The sequence below is a fragment of the Volvox carteri genome, assembly GCF_000143455.1.
Source record: "Volvox carteri f. nagariensis unplaced genomic scaffold VOLCAscaffold_57, whole genome shotgun sequence".
Classification (NCBI taxonomy): Eukaryota; Viridiplantae; Chlorophyta; class Chlorophyceae; order Chlamydomonadales; family Volvocaceae; genus Volvox; species Volvox carteri.
Window position 1 is genome coordinate 412,467 of NW_003307600.1, and position 21,664 is coordinate 434,130.

At 60.9% G+C, this 21,664-nt stretch overlaps 3 protein-coding genes across 3 annotated transcripts; 1 reads left to right on the top strand and 2 right to left on the bottom strand.

Moving 5' to 3' along the window:
• Positions 1–12,071: 12,071 nt before the first annotated feature.
• VOLCADRAFT_121485 (uncharacterized protein) lies at positions 12,072–13,444 on the bottom strand (the record flags this gene model as incomplete). The annotated part of the gene is made up of 3 exons (XM_002956082.1): positions 12,884–13,444; positions 12,689–12,762; positions 12,072–12,325 (listed from the first exon to the last, which is right to left on the bottom strand). Coding segments are annotated over exons 1-3 (837 nt in total), but the record flags the coding sequence as incomplete, so codon positions are not given.
• A 349-nt stretch (positions 13,445–13,793) lies between these two features.
• On the top strand, positions 13,794–14,927 carry VOLCADRAFT_119279 (uncharacterized protein; the record flags this gene model as incomplete). The annotated part of the gene is made up of 4 exons (XM_002956024.1): positions 13,794–13,919; positions 14,037–14,251; positions 14,393–14,455; positions 14,834–14,927. Coding segments are annotated over 4 exons (498 nt in total), but the record flags the coding sequence as incomplete, so codon positions are not given.
• A 4,352-nt stretch (positions 14,928–19,279) lies between these two features.
• Positions 19,280–21,500, bottom strand: VOLCADRAFT_119281 (uncharacterized protein; the record flags this gene model as incomplete). Its single annotated transcript, XM_002956083.1, has 4 exons — positions 19,280–19,372; positions 20,711–21,118; positions 21,240–21,413; positions 21,498–21,500. The coding sequence occupies 4 exons, from the start codon at positions 21,498–21,500 to the stop codon at positions 19,280–19,282; spliced, it is 678 nt and encodes a 225-aa protein (XP_002956129.1).
• Positions 21,501–21,664: the final 164 nt, after the last annotated feature.

Genomic DNA, 21,664 nt, shown 5'->3' on the forward strand with positions numbered 1-21,664 from the left:
TCAGCCCGCGTGCCGTCAGCGGCGGCCGCCGTACACCGCCGTGGGACGAAGTTCCACCCGCCAAGTCGTCCAGCACCGCCTCGCCCACGACGCCCAGCCACTCCAGCCCTGGCCGCGCGCCCATGTCGTACAGCGACGCTGCCACCTGCGCGACTTGTAGTACGCCGCCGATGGTGCCGTCGAGCGCAGCGTCCGCCACCACGTCACAGAGGATCTCCAGCTCCTCCGGCTGCGGCGCAGCGCCCTGATAGCGCAGTGACTGTACGGCGTCCAGCAGCGCGACGCCACGCAGTGAGCCAGCGGCTGCCGCCGCCGCCAGGCGCGTGGCGGCGGCGGCAACGACCGCCGACGGCAGCGGCAGCTCCAGCATCGTGGCCGCCGTCAGGAACTCCACTACCTGGTGGTCGTCCTTTAACTCTGACAGGCGAGCCTCTAGGTAGCGGCCCAGCTCCGTAGCCAGCCTCGACGGTGACGACGGCGGCGTGCTGGCGGCGGCGGCGGCAGCCCTCCCGGTCCCAGCTGTAGCCGCAGCTGTAGCCGTAGCAGCCTCCGCGGCGGCGCTGTTGGCGGCGGCGCCAGCATCCGCAAGGGCCTGCAGCAGCTGGAGCGCCTCCAGGGGTGGTAGGCTCGCCAGCCGCTGCGGCAGCACGAGGGCCAAGGCGTGTAGGAGCCTGCGGAGGGAGGCGGGAGATACGACGGCGTCCGCGGAGGATTGTACTGCTAGGAATTGCACTGCTAGGATTGCACGACGTTTTGCTGCGCAAGTTCGGAAGCAGGCGGACTAAGCTATTGGGAAGTTAAATGAGAAAATCCTCAATAGAACAATGCCCCTACCCCTATACAGGCTCGTAAGGATTTCACCCAGGAGTCGTGTTTCGCTCCACAACGTCTACCCATCTAAGCTTCTCTGGTTCCGGCGCCTGGATGTCGCCGCTGCCCCAGTCACGCCACCTTGGCCCTCTGCCCTTACCCCTCGCCCGGCGGGATGCGCAACGACTTGAGCGCCCAGACGGTATCCACCACAGCATCAGGGGACAAGCGAAGCCGCTGCTGCTGCTGCTGCTGCTGCTGGACCGTCGGCGCTGCGGCGACGGCTGACAAGGCAGCTTCCGCTGCACCGCCGCCGCCGCCCACACGCGCCGCCAGCGCCTCTACCTGCGCCGTCAGCGTGGCCGCCGCGCCAGCACCAGCACCGCTGCCGGCCGACCCTCCTGCTTCCAGCTTCGCCAGCAGCCACAGCACATCGGCGGCGTAGCTAACCGGCAGTGATGGCGCCGCCGCCGCGCCCGCGGCAGTCAGCGCGGCCAGCCATGGTGCCGCCACCGCCGGGCGCTCCGGCTCCGGTATACCCACTAACATCTTGCCGACAGCTACGGCGGACTGTAGGTGCTTTAGCAGGGGACCGGACGCAGCGGCGGCGGCCGCGGCGGCGCCGCCATGCTTGGCTGCGCGCTCTCTCTCGCGCTTCCGCTCCCTTTTCTCCCGTGCCCCGCCGCTGCTACTGCCGCTTACGCCGCCGCTCGACTGTTGTTGCTGTTGCTTCGCGAGGTCATTAAGAGCCGCTGCCTGCTCCCCCTCAACAAATTTGGAAAGCAGTCGGAGGCTATGTGACAAGTACTGATCGAGGAGCACACGCGGCGGGCGGCCTAGCGTGGGTAGCTCGGCGCAGGCCTCCACGTACGACACGGCTGTGTCTGGTGACAACGCCGCGGCAACCGCGCCGCCGCTGCCGTACGACACCAGCGCCCCGAGCGCCGCAGCAAGCGCGGGGTCAATGTTGACATCGTCCTTGTGGCGATGCAGCACCAGAACCGAATCAATAACCAAGCACAAGTCGGTCTGCCAGGCAGCAGCCACGGCGGCGCCGCCGCCAGCTGCCGTCGGCTTTTCGCAGTGCGCTAACGCAACGGCACCGTTGCCCAGCTTCGCGACCAGCGCTTTCTGCGCCTCCTCCCACCACTTGGCGCTAATCTTGCGCCCCGCCGCCGCCGCCGCCACCGCCAGCGTCCGTGCCAGCAGCGCCAGCGGCGCCGCACCTAGCCTCGCCTGGGAAACGATGAACAGCTGGTTGCGTACCGCATCCCTGACGATGCCGCCGAGCCGTACAATGCCGTAAAGAGCCTCCGCAAGGTCCCGGTACGTGAAGTGTACGGCGCGGCCTTCTACCTGCCGTACAGCCGCCGCCAGCCATGCCGGTGTGACATACTGTTGGACCTGCAGCGCCGCCAGGCCCCCCAGCAGCTGAGCTAGCTGCGGCGGTGTGAAAGCAGTTGCCACAGGGCCCGGAGCGGATCCTACTGTCGTACCTGGCGGCTGCTGCTGCTGCTGCTGCTGCTGCTGCTGCGACGCCAGTGTTTGGCTGGTGCGTGAAAGCAATGGAGATGTCGTCCCTGTGACGTTATTGTTGCTTCGACCCGTTGTCTGTGTACGGCCGGCGGCGGCGGACGCCGCCGCCGCGGAGGCGCCCGCTGCCTGGGCCTGCGTCAGTGGCAACGGAGCCTCCAGGGAGGGCGTCGCCGCCGCCAGGAAGGCTATCGTCCATGCAGCCGACGGCTGGCGGCCGTGTGCCACGAGGACTTGCAGCGTCAGCGCCAGCGCCGGCGGCGGCGCCGCCGCCAGCTTTCGCTGCATGTCCTCTATGAAAGCATCCAGCCAGCCGCCGCCGGCACTGCCGGGCGAGGCACCAGCTAGCTGCTCGCAGCGCGTGACCGCCGCGGCGATACGTGACCAGGTCAGCGGATCCAGGCCCGGCGCCTCCGCCAGCGTCGCCGCCACGACGGCGTCCAGCCAGTCCGACGGGACCGGCAGCTCCAGGGCGGCCGCACTGCCCGCCAGCCCCGCTATCGCCGCCGGCGACGCCGCCGGCAGTGATGGCTGGATCAGTCGTAGTAACGCCAGCGCCTGCCCGCGTGAGATCAAGCGGCTGCTGTCGTCGCCGCCATCATCAGCGGCGCCGTCCTTGCCCATCCGAGCATCTGCTCCCATAGCTGACGCGGATGACGAGCTTTCCGCCGCCGCAATCGCCGTTGGCCCCGCCGCTGCCGCTGCCGCCACCGTCTGCTGCAATCGCGCCACCAGCTCCAGCAGATGCGCCGTACGCTCCAGCCCAAGGTCTTTAAGGACCTGCTCCGGAACGAGCGCTGCCTCTGCCGTACGGTGCAGTACACGAGCTGGTGTGAGAGATGCCGTCACCTCTGCCGCCGCCCCGCTACGCTCTCCGCTGATCTCCTCCTTCACCGCAGTTACGGTCCCGCCCGCCGCCGCCAGCGGCCGTGCTGCCATCGGTTCCATCAGCGGCAGTGACAGCGCATCCACGGCAGTGAAGAAAAACGCGACGTCACGTGGACCCATGGCCGCCGCCTGGTCGTACATCCGCATCAGCATCGCCGTCACCAGCCCCGGTCGGAGCTTGCCCTTGACCGCCGCCGCCAGGCCCATAAGGCCCACCAGCGACGCCGCCGGCAGGTCGCCCACGTGCTTGCTCGCCACCGACAGAAAATGCTCCAAGGAAGTTGGTTTGATGCCCGCGGGCAGTCCGAGCTCCAGCGCGCGGCGGGCAGCGGCAGTCGCCGCCGCCGCTGCCGCCGGCGCATCCGTCGCGCGTGACAGCAACGCCGACCATACCTCGGCCGGCGCTCGTACATCAAGCAAGCTCAGCCCCGAAACCAGGGTGGCGAGGTCAGGCAAGTCCAGGGAGGGCAGCGACGCTGTCGCGACAGACAGCAGCACGGCCGCCAGCCGAGTCGCGCTGGCGGGCGGTACGGCAGCAGCGTCGCCACCAGTGGACAGCTCGCCAATGTGCAGCGCCAAGGCACAGGCGGAAGCGCCGGAGGTCATCCCCGCACCGGGGCTGCCTGCTGCGAGCAGCCGCTCCGAAGCCGTTGTCGCAAAGTCGCGTCGGACCCGGCGGCAGCTGTGCCCGCCGCCAACGCCGCCCGTCAGGGCGTGCAGCGCCGCGGCGAGGGCGGCCACCTGTGCTGGCGACGCCCGCGCGAGGTTGCCCACCACCTCCGCCTCAAACACATCTAGCCAGTCGTCGCCCTTAGAATTGATGGGCAGAAGGCAGTGAGGAGGGCAGGGCGGGGGGAGTTTCAGGGTGGGACCGACAGGCGTGCGCCATGGCGTGGGTGTTTTTGTGCCAAAATCGTCCCCCCCCACCGGGTGCAAGGTTGCATGTGGATCCGGGGGGCAGTCCGAGGGGGTTCGTCGGAGGCGCCTTCAGTGGCTGCGACTGGGCCGGGGTCACACGCGTCGGCGAGCAAGCGGAGGAGCAACGCCTGCAGCGGCTCACATCACCGAAAGCTATTAGCATACAGAGCCGTACAGGATGCCGCACAGGATACGGCATCAAGCAGTGCGGAAATTGTCAATCGTGTGGTCGACCGAGGAATGGATATAGAACGAGTCATGACGGCGCCGCCACAGCGCCTACCTGGGGCTGGTGACCCGCCACCAAGAACGCCTTCGCCACCAGCAGCTGGCCCGAGGGGCCCACGGCCGCCAGCACCCCCTGGCGCCGCGATACAGCCTCCAGAGGCTTTAGCAGCACTGGCGGCACCGCCACACCGGCGGCGCTGCACGCCAGCACACCCTGCGCAGCCGACACCAGTGCCTCGGCGTCCAGATCCTCCGGCGGCGCCGCCGCTGCTGCCGTAACGCCTGCAGCATTGCCGGGATCCGAGGCGGCGGCCTCGGCGCCGCTGAGAACCTGCCGTGCCGCCTCCGTCGCTGCTCGTCCCAGCGGCGCCAGCTGCCCCGCCGCCGTTAGAGCCTTCCAGCCTACCAGCCGCGTCGATGAGGCGGCGGCGCCGCCGCCCGCCGCCACCGCTGCCGCCGCCTCCGTCACCACCTTGCAGGCACGCTCCAGAACCCCCGGCGCCACAGTGCCGTCGAGCTGCGCTACAGCCGCCACACCGGCCGCAGCTAGAGCTGGCGACAGCTCGGCCACGTGCTGCGTGACGAGCTGCCGTACGGCCCCGGCAAAAGCACGCGACGGCGGCTGGCGGAGCTCGCTGCTGACGGCGGCGAGCGCCAGGTAGTTGGGAAGGAAGGAGGGCCGCAGGGCCGCGACCGCGCTTGGCGAGGAGAACCGCACCAGGAGGCGGAGGAAAAGCTCCTGAAAGGGCACGAAAGAGCGCAGATGCAGAAGGCGCGGATGCAGATTCACCCTCCAAAAACATCGCTTCTTTCCATGTATCTAGACGTACATGAGCGCGCGTGTCGCCGTGAAGCTCAAGACGTTGCAGTGCTTCTAAGGTTTGTGGATCAGGGCAGCACAGTGCAGGTCACATGGCAGTACGGCATTCACCCACCTTCACGGCCAGTATCTCCTCGTCGGCAGCCTTGCTGGTGGCGGCCGCAGCGGCGGCGTCACCCAGCAGCTCCTGCAACTGCTGCTGTTGCCGCTCCTGCGCCAGGCGGGCAATTCGGGGAAGCTGCTGCGCCGCCAGCACAGCCAGCTGCGGACTCAGCCGGTCCTCCTCTACCACCGCTTTAAGCTCCGCTGCCGTACAGCTCACCCGAATGCGCTTCTCCGTCCGTCCGTCCGCCGTCGCTGCTGCGGCGGCGGGAACGGCGGCTCCCGCGGCCGCCGGCTCTGCGGCTGTCTGTTTCGCTGCCGCCAGCTCCGCCGCTGGAGCAGGGGGGGAACCAGAATCTGTGTGTGCAGCGGTCAGGACCGCAGTGGTCGAGGCCACGTCACTTGGGCCTGCCGGCGCCGCCGCCGTCACTGCGGCGCCATATTGCTTTCTGCCGCGACCAGCAGTTGCCCTTCGGCCGCCACCGGCGATCCCATCCCCTTTGCCCGCCGCCGCCGCGCCACTGCCTGTGTTGCTGCCCGCCAGGCCGCCGGTGTCTGCAGCGCCGGTACCGCCGTCGGGATCAGGCCGGGCACCACTATCCGGCCCGCTTGCACGCCATGACGAGAGTCCAGCGCCAGGGCTGCCGCTGGGTCCCGCGCCGTTGTGCGCCGCTCGATGATGCGGGTCCACACGCGGCGGGCCGACGTAACGCCCACCGCGACCCGGCAGCCGGGTGGATCGCGGCGGCGCAGAGGCGGCGTCTGGCACACGCTCCGAACCCACGTCTGCCCCTGCCGCTGCTACAGCTGCTGCTGCAGCTACTGGCGGCGGTGGGACTGAAGAGTTCTGTACCTGTGTCAACCCTGCTGAAGCGCCTGAGGAGGCTGTTGCAGCTGCTGCGGCCGATGGCACAAACCCCTCCGCAGGCCTGTCGCTGGATCCAGGCTCCTTAGCCGCCTCAGACGGGCTCCCCAGCTCTGATGCTACCAGAGACAGCAGCAGGTTCATGTCGTCGTTGCTGGCTGGTGGAGCTGCTACAGTTGGAGCTAGCGGCGCGGTCGGATCCGCCGAGGCCGGGACTGGGCGTGACGGCGGCGTGACGGCGGCAATCATCGGTGGCGGCGGTGATGAAGAAGGCACGGCGGCGATGTGGGTGGCCACGGGTGACGGCTGCGGCCGCGATGGAGACGTCTGCAATCCTTCCGTCACTGCACTTGCTGCTACAGCTGCTACTGGTGCGGGAGAGGGAGCGGGAGCGGATGGCGCAGCTGCTGCTGCTGCTGCCACCGCGGCTTCCGTTAGTGACCCGCGGGACAGATGCATTGGAGTTGCAGCCAATACCGACTCGACGCCTCCACCACCATTCATTGCAGGCGCTTGCTGCTGAGGGAACAGGACCCCTTGCTGCTGAGGCGGCAGCGGTGGACCCGGCGGCGGTGCCGTCGCCGCCACCGCCGCCGAACCCGCCGCGGGCGCCGACGCGGCGTCGGAGCGGTCGTGCCCTCCTTGGTTGTACCCGCGTCCCTCGACGTGTTGCCTTAGGGCTCTGAGCTCCTCGAACAGCGCCTGGTTCTGAGCGGTGAGGGCCTGGTTGTGGGTCGCAGTGGAAGCCACCATCTGGCTCATCGCCGCTAGCTGCAGCGAGGATGGAGACGGGTCGCGAACGGAGCAAAAGGGGGAAGACCAACCACAGACGAGTGATGCTGGGGTGACGGAAAAAGGTGAGGGGGGCAACAATTAGCACACGACGTGGCCTGGGGTATATACCGTGTTGCCGATTTGCCACGGCAACGCGTGTGTACCGGTCCTTTCAGACAGTCAGTGAGTCAGTCAGGGGGGTCGCCCGGTTGGGTTGATTGGGGTCATGTCCAACTCTAAAGCCAGCTCGCCCGAGGACACCGGAAATGAAGGGTCCGTTACGTCCGGCAGCAGGTAGTGGTGGAGGCGATGGCGGTGCGCACGAGAGCCGAGGAAACGAGATCTCAGCCAGCATGTGCACGCCTCCACGCCCCCACCCAGCATACATGCACTGCATGCACCGAATGCCTGCTCAGCGCCCAATCTGTATATGCACACCCAACACGTACGCAACGTTCCCAAGTATACGACGTAGATAAATATATACATACATACATACATACATGAGGGTGCCCCGAAATACCGGGTAAGGCAGGGTTTCGCCGGGTAGCGGCCACGGGTGAAGATATGCCCCCCTGTCCCACGCATCATACATACATATATATGCACTACGAGCTACCTGTCAGCCCAAGGCTTTACCCTTGCAACCCAGATCACCAGGCTCAAGACGTGTGTGGCAATATAATACGTCCGAGGTACGCAAGACTACCAAAGGTGCCGGCGGTTGTAGCTGGATTGAACCAGCAGCAGCGAATAACTGCTGCGGACCCTAAGGTATGCACTGCAATGCTGCCCCAGGTCGATGGGCCGAGGAAAACGGTGGTAAGAACGAAAGAGCTGCTTCCCCTGCTGCTTCCCATTCCTTACCTGGCTTTGCACCAGCGCAAGGTAGTCCATGAGGACCCGCTGGCTGAGGTCATTGGGCGCCATGCCAGGCAAGGCATTTCCGTTGACCAGCGGTGCATTGCTGTACGACGCCTCGGCGGATCCGTTGACCGAGTGCACAGCGCCTAGGTTGACGCTTAGTGCGGTACCGGGTGTGTAGAGGGTGCTCGGGAGGGTGGGGAATGTTTGGGGCGGCGGCGGCTGGAGGGCTGGATTAAAAGTTGGCGCCTGGACTGCTGGATTCACACCTAATGGCGCCGGCTGGGCAGCTTGTGGCGCAGAATGAGGATTCTGAGCTGGGATGGCACCAGAGATTGCACGCGGCGGCGGCAAAGACAACCGCGACTGACCAAGCTGTCGTGGGAAGGGGCAGGTGAAAAAAGCTAAGTTGCAGGGTGTTATAATTTGTAAAGTTGGTAACAGCAAGGTCATGATGTTGGAGGAAGAAGTACCTCACGTGAAATCGGAATACTACCGGACACCAGACGTCATGCCGACACCCGCGACGCCCATCACACCGCAGCACACCTGTCCAGCGCCAGGACGTGTTAATGGCTGACGCATATCTTGAAGTTAATGGAATCGACAACCAAACTTCGTCGAGCTGAAAGCTGCCACGCCGCCAGTTACCGCTGACGGACACAACTGAGCGTTCGACAGGTGTTTGTTCTTTCTTTGTAAAACTTTTACAGAAATTCTAGCAATTCAAAGTCCCAACAAGGCCTCTCGACATAGGAAAGAGGGCGCCCAGTGTCGGCAAAAAAATAATTTCGGGACGACAACGCCAGCTAATATAAAAACTGACCAGACGTTCGGAGACGTGAACATCAGAGGTAATTCTGTTCACAAAAGAAGAACCGCAATCCATCTGCACGCGCGAGTTTAGGAGGCTTCGGAGCACATGTGAATTATTAATGAAGAGCAGCTCTTCATCAGACACACGACACCTCCGCGGCTTATAGACCAATTATTCACCGTTAAAAGTTATAATGATAAAAATTTTAAGCTTGTTTACATGGCAACCTGAGAAGCCGGCGTCCGGCATGATGGCTTACGCGAAGAGCATAGGGAAGCTGTAGAGTAGTAGGTTAAAAGATGTTCAATGGAAATATTTCAGCTTAGCGGTTAGCTGAAGGATTGAGAAAAGAAGGCGGAGTCGGAGGCCACCCGACTAACTTGCTCACGAACGGCTTAGATACCATGAATACTGTTTTATTGGTTATCATTTGCTTTCTGCTTCCACCACTGGGTGTTTTCCTGCATCTAAAGAAGTGCTCACGAACATTTTTCATCAATTTGCTGCTAACTATCCTTATGTGGCTTCCAGGTAAGCCTTTCCTTCGCATCAGAAGTAATGCATTTGCTGAAGTAGCGGTGTGCGCCGTTCACCTCTCTGACACTCCGAACCAACCGCTACGCCCCTATTCAACAGGTTTCATTCACGCCCTCATGGTCATTGGTGTCCTTAAGTGTTGACGTATTAGCGATTCCTGAACCCCTTCCTTTCCGGACCAGTCGGCCATGCTCGAATAGCAGCAGGAGCACTGGGCACCGGCATGTCTGAGACTTCAACATCAGTGACCAGCGCAACGACGCATGTGAATATATGTGATAAAAGCTTTCGATTCATTAGCCCTTGGGGCTTTGATTGCGGGAAGTACAGATCAAACGGACGAAAGGGTGCGGAAACGTATGGCAGCTTCTTAGCTCCTTGGCTGTCATCAGGTTGATTCCGATCCGAGAACTTGGAGAGTTTTTACTTGCTACCGACCATGGCGCTCCCCTGTAACCAACTCCCCCGTCTATCGAACAGTCCCCGAACAGTCCCCGTCCCGTCCATGGAAGTTGCGGCACACCCATGCACAAACACTGGAAACATTTTAGCCTCACACCACACTACGTTACATCACCCCATCATGGTCCCTAGCAGCGAGGCCAGGTCAGCAGGAGACCCGTACGCTGGTTTGGTGCGTGCCTCCCGCAGCACGCACTCGCGCAGCCTATCGCCATACGCAATTGCCAGCCGGTTCACCGCATTTCGTGCGGCCACCTCCAACGCAAACGCCACCTCCTCCACCGGCTGCATCGCCACGTTAGTCACCCGACCCGCAATGGAACTCACAAGGCCCACGTGGCGTGCCAAGCGCTCCAGGGTGGATGTCTGTCGAGACCGTGTGGCCGTCTACCAAAAACACGATAAGAAGGGGGGAGGGCGGGTGGGATGTACGAGGATATAAACGCGACTTTGAAGGGCGCTACCTGCGCAACCACACGGCATATATGGTTACGGCAAGTAATAGTCTTGCATAAAACTCCGTGTAGCTCCGCGCGTCTACACACAACGCAACCTGCTCATGGTAACCGGCGTCCGCAAGTACAATAACGACCAGCAAGCAGAGGGAAGGAAAGCCGTTGTTGGCCCCTGTGTGCGCCGCGCTCAGGCGGACGTGTGGACAGCCGCATCTTACCACAAACTTGGTATATTGCTGCAGCGCCAATACTGCCGACAGCAGCCCGAGCGCAATGTCCGGAAGCGCCGGCTCGCACAGGAGCACCACACCATAGCGGTCCTCACCCCGCTGAGCGGCCACCGTCAGCCCGCATAGGCCGCGTAGGCACCAACCCATCCTGCGCGCACATGCAGCACAGGAACGGCAGTGTGGCAGCAACACGGCGCAACCCATGCAGGACGTCGAGTTGCCGGTATCAATCGTCAATAGCTGCCTGGCCGAACATTACACTTCCCTACCATCCCCATTCCATTTTCAAAGCCACGCAAATCCGGTACTATCCGGCAGCTGGCTGGTAACGGGCCTGCTGAATCTCTCTGCAAGCTGGCTGGCCGGGTAGGGTGATAGGGTGGCGCTAAGCGGGCGTTTGCGACCTCGGCTGATCAGGCCTTTGGGATGATAGCTTGTGTGTAAATCCTGCACGCCGGGATAGCTCATCGGAGCGCCCCCTCCCTCCTCCCCTTTAAAACGTGTGCAGCTGATCATTGCATTTAACATTTTCATACAGAAGGTCCTTTCCCTATCCATCCATGTTTGCATTATCACCAGTGCGACCAATGCTTTGATTTGCCGAGGAAACGATACCAAGTCCCCCAGTGGGCAGTCCCCAATACCCCAGTGATAGCCCTGTGTTGGGCAGTCCTTGTGTCCACCCCCCTGGGACCCAACCGGTCGCAGCGCACAACCTAACGCCATTGCGCTGGTTGTTCCACCACGGCGCGCCTACCTATGGAACTTGCTCCGCACGTTCCAAGAAGCAAGGTCCTGCTCCCGACTGACCACCCGCAGACCCGTACTAGGAGACATTCGCAAGACGTTCCAACGCACCGCCGCGGCAGAGGCCGCCGCCGGCGCCGCGGCCCCCTTCGGCCGCGAAGCTGCTGCAACCTCAGCTGCGGCGGACAAGGGGCCCAAGGGCGCATGCCGACGTTCCATGCTGAAATCAAGCCAGAGAGCCAGAGACGTACGCAATTAAAAAACTGACCTAACTCAGGAATGGACAAGAAAGGTTGCTCAATTGGTTATCTTGCCAAGCTGGGCAAATACCGAAGAGATGTGAGCAATAAGCGGCGAGATACAGCATAATTCCCAAACCCACAACTCCAATAAATTAGAGGGCCAAAGCACCACGCCGTACCTGCAGCCGAAGGCAGCGCAGCAGCTAACGCAGCTGTGAAGTCGCGGACTTCTCCGAGCATGTAGGATGCCAGCGGGCCCCATGCAGCGCGGCCGCTCTCATCCGCGAAGATGGCAGCACGGCGCCATGCAGCCTCACCTCCTTGGCCTTCCGCCGTAATTGCTAAGTCCAACAGGGCTAAGTCCTGTGCAGCGAGAGCAGGGCCACCAGTGCTCAGGGCGCGAACCGCCACAAACGCGCCCAACGCACATACTCGCGCCCAGCCGCGGATGTCCTAAGGACACGCAAAGGGCACCAGCTGAAGAAGTTCCCCCCGAGGCTGCTCCGTATCAATGGCAGAGCGCTGTCCAGAGCGCGGCTGTTCGCTCGCTTGTCTGTCAGCTAGCGTCACCTCCCTATCCGTTTAGCTAACACAGCCACAACGTGACAAGGGCTCCGCTTTGCACAGGGCTGGTGCAGGTGAGCGTTAGCTAGTAACATATCCGCCTGAAGCCCGTCCTTGGCTGCTTCCTCTCTCCAGGAGATGTTCGCTACTCCGCCGCTGTAAACCCCACACAAATTGCTTTTCCCAAACGAGCCGATGTCCCCCGGGTGGAGCACCTGCATGAACGTGTTGCTGCCCGCAAGTTCCAAGAGCAGCGGCGCGTTCGGGTCCGGGTCGCCGAACTTGGCCAAATGCAGTCGCTCGCTAAATACGATTTGCAGCAGGCTGCCGCCAAGCACCCAGCCCAACGAACACAGCATCCCCGAGATCGCCCATCCGTACAGCAGACTAGGGCGCAGCAGTAGCGAATGCCGGATGGCAATGGAGAAAGCGAGCGCCACAGCTGTGGACGTGGCGGCCGCCAGTAGCGCTGCGTTTTTGCCGGAGACGTACGCGGCCCATGGGTCAGTTGGGGAGGAGAGAGCATCGTTGTGGCCAGCACGAGCAGCACCAATGGGAGGTTGGCAGCACATATGCAGAGTACACACGCGCACGTCACCGCGAAGGACTGGAAAGGGAAATTTTGTTGCTGGGAAGTTTCCCGGGAATGCTGGATTCCCCGCGTTTCATTCTTGTGGCCTAAGCACGAAGTCACAGCGCAATCGTATCATGAAGATGCGGTTTGGAATGGGTTGAGGTACCGCAGCAGGTTCAGGGACAAGACGACGAACTTGAATAGAGTTCATTCCTGCCTGCCTGCAGCGTGAAATCCTCACATGCCCCGTCGACCCACCTCCTGGCACGCGTTCCTTCAGGCGGAACCAGCGATGCCTCTGAAGCACGGGATAAGCCAAGACGTCATGTCCCCTGCAGCAGGCCAGTGGGTAACTTATTGATGTCCTACTTTGGCACCGCTGTGGAAAACCCCGTCAGAGCAAACGATGATAATGTAGAAAAACGATATACCCCGGCATTACCAGTGACGGACCTGAGCAAGTGGTTACATGAATAGCAGATGGCCAGCAGCAGGCCGAACCACAGGGTCCACATGTTCGCCGCGTGAGGGCCGACCTTCAGACGCCCGTACAGCGCGGCGTAACCGACAGCTGACAGGATGTTCGCCCCGAAGAATCCAGCAGTTGCCATGACGGAGTTCCAGGATCGTCCCCGGGCGATGACACGAGTGAGAAACAGCGATATCCAAGTCCGGCCATGAATGCCCAATTTGGCAGAAGTCAGTGGCTCAAACTCATTAGATGACAGGACCAATCGGTGGCCTAAAAGCGACGCCAGTTGAAGCGCATAGAGAAATGCATGTACGAGTACTCCGGTAGGTTGGAAAAGGCTGCTTAAACTGAGCGGCAGCACGACAGCGGCAAAGACAACGTTTGATGTAGCGATTGTGCACGCATGCCATGCAATGGCTCCTATTAGTTTATATTTCAGAGCTTCCGGTTCTGCAGCTGGTCGCGTTCCTGCCGGCGGCATCTTTAGCATGCAATCGCAAATTAGCTTGTGTAATGTGTTACATGGCTTTTAAAAGTCCGATATAGAAACCACTTGTAATCGATTTCCCTGGGAGCTTGGGGTTCTGCTTGTCCAGGCTCTAGAGCGCATTTGATTTGGGCGGGAGTTGAGCAAGGCCCATGCTGCGCAGCGTTCCAAGTGGCGAAAAACCGGCCACCTCGCATATCTTATAAATCAATATACTTAAATCTACACACAGGTTTTATTTCATTAACGCAGCGGTTTCCTCAAGGTGCTGTATCTCGCTTCTCGGCTTTCCTTAAATTCGCCGTCATAAAGGAGCACGAAACTTCTGACTGTCATGAATACAGGACATTGTGAATACTGTCTCTGGTATTGAGACCCGGGTGTTAGCCACAACCCATGCAAACATGAGCGACGACCGTATACTCAAAAGCGTCCACAACACCTCCTCGTCGCTTGGATTTCCGTCTGTGGCAAGCGCCTGGCAGGCGGGCAAACTGAGCATGCCCCGAAACCCTGACCAAGTGGATGGGGTGCGTAACGGGGCCGGGAACCGGGGCACTCTCCTCAGCCTCAATATGTTTCCCCCCATCGCCCTTCAGTTGAGACTGTGGGTGCTGCATGTTTCGCCCGCTGTGACGGGCTTGTAGGCGCCATACGCTTCCGTCGCGCCGCACCACGTGCAACCGGGGTCGACTTCAACAGATGCCTCCTTGGCTGGCCCAGCGTCCAAGCGACCCCGCGTGGAGGAAGTCCTGCAGCAGCATGCTCCTCGAGAGCAGCTTCTGGTCTCAGAGCTGATGGGCTGGCGCAGCAGCAGCCAGGAGCCGCTGTCAACCCTGGGCACCGGAGCGGTATCGAATGGGTAGGTCCGTGCTGTGCCGCCGGCCGTTCCTGGCAAATTGAACTACGATAATGGAGCGCGGGGTCATGCGAACAAACAGCCGTCCAGTCTTGGCGTAATCCCCTCTCCATCCCTTCCTCGCCTGCCTGCACCGGTGTCCAGGTCAACTGACTTTCGGGCGCTGTTTGCTAGGCCGCCAGCTCAACAGCAGCCAAGCTTCCAACGGTGCGTTCCTGGATTGAGAACTCTACACTGCCGGGCTTCCGGGAAACAGCCTGTCCATTTCCGCTTAGGGGCGCTACACCCGGGATTGCTGGATGCTTTGTAACGATGGGAACATTTTTAAACGAACCATATGATGCCGCGATTGCCACCTTGTTATTGCCAGTGACTTCACGTCCGTAGAACCTTTCTACGTGCAGAAGGCAGTCCTGCCGTCAGGGGAACGTATCCGGGATAACCAGAAGCCCCTGAGGCCCACCCCCCCCACACACATGCTTTCTATGTGCTTGCTCCGCATATGCTTGTGTAACAATAAGGGCCGGTTATAATTCTCGTGCGGTCATTCATCGGCTCTTCGTTTGTGGGCCCATGGCCTTGCAGAGCTCCTAGCGCTGCGACGACAGGGCTGCGCACGTTTGCAGACGTGGCTTCCCGCCCGGCTGCAGCATCGGAGGATTTTGGGCGGCAGGAGGTGGTGAGTCTTCGGGCGGGGCCCCCTGTGATGGACAGGGCTGTTCCCATGGCGTGAATAAGGGGGAGAAAGGGCACACAGGCCATGCCCTCTAGGGCCCTGCGGCGGCAGCCACCTGCAGTGGCCTGTATGCATGTCTCCATTGTCTGCCGGCTGCTGACGACAACAACAAAAACAAAAGTAACAAAACAACAACACATTACGGGCGCGTGAATCGCTGCGACACACTCGTTGGTGGGTTCAGCGCCAACCGACCCCACATCCGCAAAGGTCCATAACATTTATGGCGCTTTCGGGGTCTACCCGTAATCGCAGGGCTGCCACCATGCGCACTTTAGAATCTAAAGCTGAACAAAAGCAGTTGAAAGCACAGCGGGGAGGTCTTATGGTTTATCTTGGACTTCCCCTCCGCATCATTTTGTCGCGTTTTGCTCCACGTGGTGACAACCGTACATACCGATTCACTGACCCGTTGCTGTCTCACCCAATGCCACAGCTAGGCGCCCTTCGGGCTGCTTACAACTCGGCCGGCGCCTGCACGCAGTCTGCGCTGGGCCGCGGCGCCTCACAGTACCCCTGGCCGGGGCTCCAAGACGCAACGGGGCTGAACGGCGCCGCCGCCGGCGGTGCTACAGGGTTTGGACCTTCTGGCGCTACGGGGATGACCAATGCCGCCGCAGCTGCAGCAGCAGCCACAGCAGCGAGTGCCTGCAGCGCCCTGGAGGACTTGGTTCCGGAGCGGCTGCCTTTGGATTGGGGCATCAAACGCGGCCTTACCTTCACGAGCTCCTCTCGGTTCGGTATTCATGAGAGAGCACAACAGGCGCAACCCCGGACCCGTGAGTGCCATGCGTGTTGGAACTGGACATGCAAAAATCAAAAGATGTTTGGATTCAAGGGGTGTTCTTTGTTTTGCTGCTTATGTCTTAGCGGCTGACCTGCGGGTTCCGCTGCGAGGGTTGTTTACCTTACATCGGCAAGCCATAGAAATAGTATCGATGAGTTGAGGACGTAAGGAAATTGAGATGGGAGCCGGCGGTGGTGCAAATGATAGGTGTTCCTAAGTTTATCTTGTCTTGCCTGGCGGTGCAACCCGGCTTAGGCCGGCCAGTTTGACCCAGCTTTTTGCGTTGGCGTGGGGATTTGCTGTGGATGGGAACTTCGATTTGGTGCCTGCTTTTCCTTAACTTGGCTTGGCTCAAGCAGCTGCCACCTAGGGTCTAGCAGCCGACGCCGGCCATCCCCTACCCATGGGGGCATGTCGTGCAGGTTGGCGCGCGCTGCAATGCGTCGTCAACAATGACATGGATGCCAACGATGAGGTGCGTGGGCGGGTTGGCCAATTCCTCTGTGCGAAGCCTTCACCGAATAGGCAATCCCATACAACCCGTGCACAACGTGTGCCAGCAGGGAACGTGTGTGCAATCGCGTGCCGTGCAGGATCAGCAGGCGCCGGCACGTTGTTCCGTTGCGTTGGTTGCGTTATGTCAACTGCCCCAACGCCTTCCAGGGGCAATGCCGACGCACCTCACCTCACCTCGCACGCACGAAGCGAAGATGTGGACTCCTTGAGACGTTAATGAGAAGCAGTGTGGGTGATGTATAGCATGGCACGTGCGACATGGCTTGCCTGGGGTTGACTGGGAGAGACAACTGGCTGCGTACGGTGAATTGCCTGCGCGGCTCCCTGTCATCCGCAGCCCTTGCTCTTTAATGTACCGATGTTGGCCCTTCTTTCTGCGCTACCAGCAGACCGGCGCCATTTCCCATGTGGCCTTATGCGTCCCTTAAAGGGGGCCTCCCCACATACCGCACCGCGCGCTGTACACCTCAGGTAGTGCAGTACTTATCCTGTCAACTAAACTGGCGCCATCCAGAAGTGCTGATGGACGCGTCGGCCTTGACTGCCGCGCGCTCCGCTAACGGCGCGGCTGCTACGAGTGGAGGAGGTCCAGGCGGGGGAAGCGTACTGGTGCAGCGACTGGCAGCATGGCGTAACGCTCTGCACAGCCTGTACGGGACGTACCGCGGAGGCGACTGCAGCGTGTTTTACATGCTCAATTTGGTGAGGAACATGATGACTGCAGCTGCAAGTGCGTATGTGCATGTGGGCAGCAGCGATGGGTGGATGGGTTGTGCCGCATCAACCACCTTCACGCATTCCTGCTTCCGAGCGACCAACTAAAACCTAAATATCGACTGCACCTTCCCTTCACCCGGGTGGTGTCCATATCGGGGTCACTACCGGGTCACTAACTAAATCTGCGTCCCCGCAGTCATGGCACGTCTGCCAAGCGATGCGATGAATGCTAAGCAAGTTACCCGACATTGGTTTTGCTTCGCTTCGCCCACATCTCGTCCTCGGTGCTTTCTTGGGAGGACTGGGAGGATGAAATACGCTTGTGTGATAACGTGCGACGTGTGCTTCCTCACTGCACTGCTTTCGACTTGTTCGCACAGCCGAAACAACCGGGATCTTACATGCGACCTGGCAGGTGGCCTGGCCCCCGCTGCTTCCCTCGTCGCTCTCCTCTGCTCCTGCCTGCCTACCTGCCTGTCCATCTATTCCTTCCCCCCGCGCACAGGCCGCGCGCAACCCCTTTGTGGCGCTGTTTACGAACAAGGGCGTGCGAGGCAGCAGTGAGCTGTGCGCCGTCGTCTCCCAGTCCAGCCGGGTGTTGCGGGGCCGCATGCTGGCGGCGGGTGTGCCCTTCACCATGCCTCTGGAAAGGGTTTCCCCCGGTGCAGCCGCCGCGGGGCCAGGCGGTGGCCCTGACAAGGCCGGGTATGAGGCGGGTCCGTCGCGGCCGGAGCCACAGGACGAGGATGCGGACGCAGGCCTGTGCGACGAGGGACCTCAGGTGCGCGGCATTCGGAGGGTATGCAGGTGCGCGGCATTTTAAGCTGAAATGGCACATGGAGTGGTACATCGTACAGTCCACGTTTCTCTGCTTGCCCAGCTCGGCCTATTGGGGGGGGGATGGCTGGACGTCGGAGGCCGTCTGCGTGGCCTAGTGATAGCCACGGGAACGGTTCGCTGCAAATCCGGATTCGGGTGTAACGGCGCCGTCCCAGTCGTTACGTCTTGTCACCTCCCTGGTATGAGACGCCGCACTGGCATTCTACTACCCCAAACCACGCGACCCGCTGTATCGCCCTCATTCCCACACGATTATACTGCACTTGTGGCGATTTGGACGCGCAGGCTGGTCCGTCATCGACTGGGTTAGCGCCGCCAGGATCCGCGGTGGCTGACAACAGCCGGGAGTCGCTGCTGCTGTTACGTGGGCCTCGCGCCGTTCACGGGCTGTACGATTTCCTGCTGAATGAGATGTCATACCCAGGGCTTGGAGGCCGCGGCCCGGGTGGCGCTGGTGGTGGCGTATGGCCCGGTGACGAACTAAGCGACTTGCCGGTGCTCCTCGCACCAGTGCCTTTCGACGGGGGCGCGGTTTGGCGTCCGACGATAAAGGTAGGCCACGGTGCCTGGGACGGTAGGGGACAAAGGGATGGCACATGAAAAGGGGGGTCGAGCTTCCTGGGCTCGAAAGAGCTCTCGCCGCCACCGTCGGAGGTGGGAACTCCATGCTCTGTCGGAGTAAGTACGTGGACTTCGCGGGTTATAGCCCCTGAGCGGCGCCCGACGAGCACAGCGCGCTTTTCGCCACCAGTAGCTTCGTCTGGAACTCGGGAGTAAATAAGAGGGAGCTGATTACACAGTTCTTCTGCTTGTGTACCCAGGAAGATTCTGAGCTTATACATTACTGCGTTTCCAGGGGGCTGGTTGATACGCTTCCCTGTTTCGTAGCGCCAACTCATCGGGCTCCATCGGCCGGCGGTCTCTATCTGCAGGCCTTGACCCTGAACAGCAAGCTGGCGACGGACGCGGCCGACCCCATCTCTGTGTCGGCGCCGCCACTATCTGCAGCCGGTAGCGTCGGCGACCCGGAGGGGGGGTCCGTGTTGCATGTGCTCCAAGTGTCCGGACCCCTACCTCCCTGGACTGCACGCCGGCTGTGCGTCCTGATGGCGAGGCTGCAGCCCTCAGGCTACACTGCAACGATGGAGACCGAGCCCTGTAGTATTACGCTGAATAGCCGGGTGATTGAGGCGCACCTGGAAAGTGAGGGTGATGGCGTTAGGCTGCAACCGTTGCAACACCAGCCGGCCTTTGCGCAGGGCGGCGCGCTTACGGTGGAGGAGCTGGTGGCATGGCAGCAGCCTGCGGCGTTGCCTAGCGGCCGGCCGTTGAAGTGCGTGACGTGCAGCGGCGCGCGACGGCTTAGTGCCCGGGTTTAACACGGCGGCGGCGGTCCGAATGGTTTCATTGTACCGTGGATATTATCATGTGGTATTTAGTATGCCCAGCTTGGCGCAGTTAGCCGCGCCCATGTGGCAATTTTCCTGCAGTATGTAATGTTGACTGATGTGCCCGACCAAGCGCTGGGCTGTGGCGGAGGGAATCATACAGGGGAAAGACATTGTGACGGTGTATGGGTTAGTAATGTAAGCCCTGTAGGCTATGCTGTGTAGTCAGCCATACGAAGCCCGGTCCTCGCTGGCGTTGCAATATGCGCGAGCATGAATGTGACAAAGCGTAATGCCCTTTCCGCGCAAAGTTGATACGGGAAAAGGTTGTTAACGCAACTCGTCCTGTCCCCAACCATCCTGCGACAGTGTTCGTTCTCAGCAAGCTTCATCATCACATACTCCTATCAGACGTACCACATATTCCTTAATAACCTGCGTTCGCGGTACTACCTTGCAGTGTCTGGTCTCTGCAATATCCCATCTCCTTATATCTACAACGCTCACTACTCCCTCCAATCACGTGTTCACTCCACTTCAGTGATACAAGCTACGCCTGCCGCTTAACTCTCAGCTCCCGCACACACACTCTCAGCGCCTCTCAGCGCGGTGCACGTAATTTAGCGCGCTTCACAGCATACCGTACTTGTAAAATCACATCGCTGGATACCAGGCTGCCAATGGCAAAACAAGGCCCAGCATCTGGGGATGAGGACGTCATTACTAAACGTGACACGCACAATGCCTTACGGGCTGGCAAGTGCCTGCCCCGTAACAGTCCACGGATGTTACGGCCCGCTGCGGAACAGAAGGAAAGCTCACAAAGTGTTACAGCCCGCCGGAGGTGTGAGCGTTGCCCACCAGGCATTCGTCTGCCACGCCAATGGACGACCCTCCCAGGCCTCGCGACGTGGCAATCAGGCATTCAAGGGCTCACACGTCATCCAGCAACCAGCAGGACCAGCACCAGCACCAGCGTGCACACTTGACTACCGGAGGCGCAATCTCTCACGCTCACACGTCGGTCGCGTTAATGAGGTCCATGGTGCTCCCCAAGATGAGGCTCTGGCACAGCAGCAGAAGCACCCAGACATCTGCCCTGCGGCTCCACAAAATCCGTAGTCACGACAAAAACCTCAGACACGAAGCCTACAAGGCCTCACTGCACACGCTCACAGCTTACAATCTCTCCATCCAGCAAGGCATTGTCCAGCAAGGCCAAGTAAGCCCTCTCGCGCCTCCGGCTCAAAAGACAACTCACAGACAGCCGGGAGCCGCCCTTCCGCTCTGGCACGCAAGATCAGCAACCCTCACACCACCTTCCCTCAATACAATCGTCACACGCGTCGGTAGATGAAAATCTCGTTGTCTGGCCGTGTGCGTGCAATACGCAGGTCGGCGTCCAGGTACGTGATGTCCACCGTCACGCGCGTGGACCCCGGGCCCCGCACCGCCTCCACAATCTCCTGAACTGGCACCGTGATGTTGTCCACGAAGGGCAGCACGTTGGAGTTGGCGACGCGGGTGTTCTGCACCGTAACTGCCAAGCTGCGCGGTGGCTCTTGCACCAGCATGCTGGTGGTCACGACCGTTCCTCGAATGCCTGGGAAAACCTCCAGATCCACCTCGCTGATGAGTTTGGCGGTGTCAAAGCTAATTGTTTGGTAGGCGGCGCCGATGTGAGCGCCTGGGATTGAGTCTGTAAACGCGAAAATCTGCGTCGCCACCTCGCGGCTCTGCACAAGGCCCTCCTGGAAGGCCCAGAAGAAGGGCGACGAGCGGAAGGGCTCGACCGAGCTATACACTAGCTCCCACTTTCCCTGAACGGCATCGAGTTGCACGAGCTGTCCGGCCGCGTCCTCCATTACCTCCACGAAGCTGGAGACCTGTCAAGGACGGTGGTTGTGGGTACTCGGCGGCTCGTTGGAATACCGTGCGGCAGGAGTCTGGGGAGAACCTGAAGAGCCCCGGGTCCAGGCTGCAGCTTAAATAGCCGATGCAACCCACCTCGTAATTGTCATTGCTGGAGGCAATAGCTCCGCGGTTAAGGCAGGCCACCTTCTTCAAGAGCTCCAACTTGGTGGGCAGCAGGTCATCAAAGCTGACACTGTCGAAGGCTGCTGCCCGCGCCAGGACAGGTCGGGTATCAGATGGAATTTGTTGCCGTTGCAAATATGCAACCTGCAAATGCGCCAAGCCAGTCGAAGTTATTATCCAATAAGCTACTAATGATAAGTTACAAGCTTTAGGAATGCGTGCTCACACCATAAAACATAACCTACATTACGACGTGCTGCACATCGCCGGCCGTTGCACTGCGCAAATGAACTGTATGCACTGCTGGCCAAAGCCATCGTGACCATGGCACGCGATATAAGCTTCCACCGTCCTAATGAAATAACCAAATAAAACAATGTGCGTGATCAGCATAA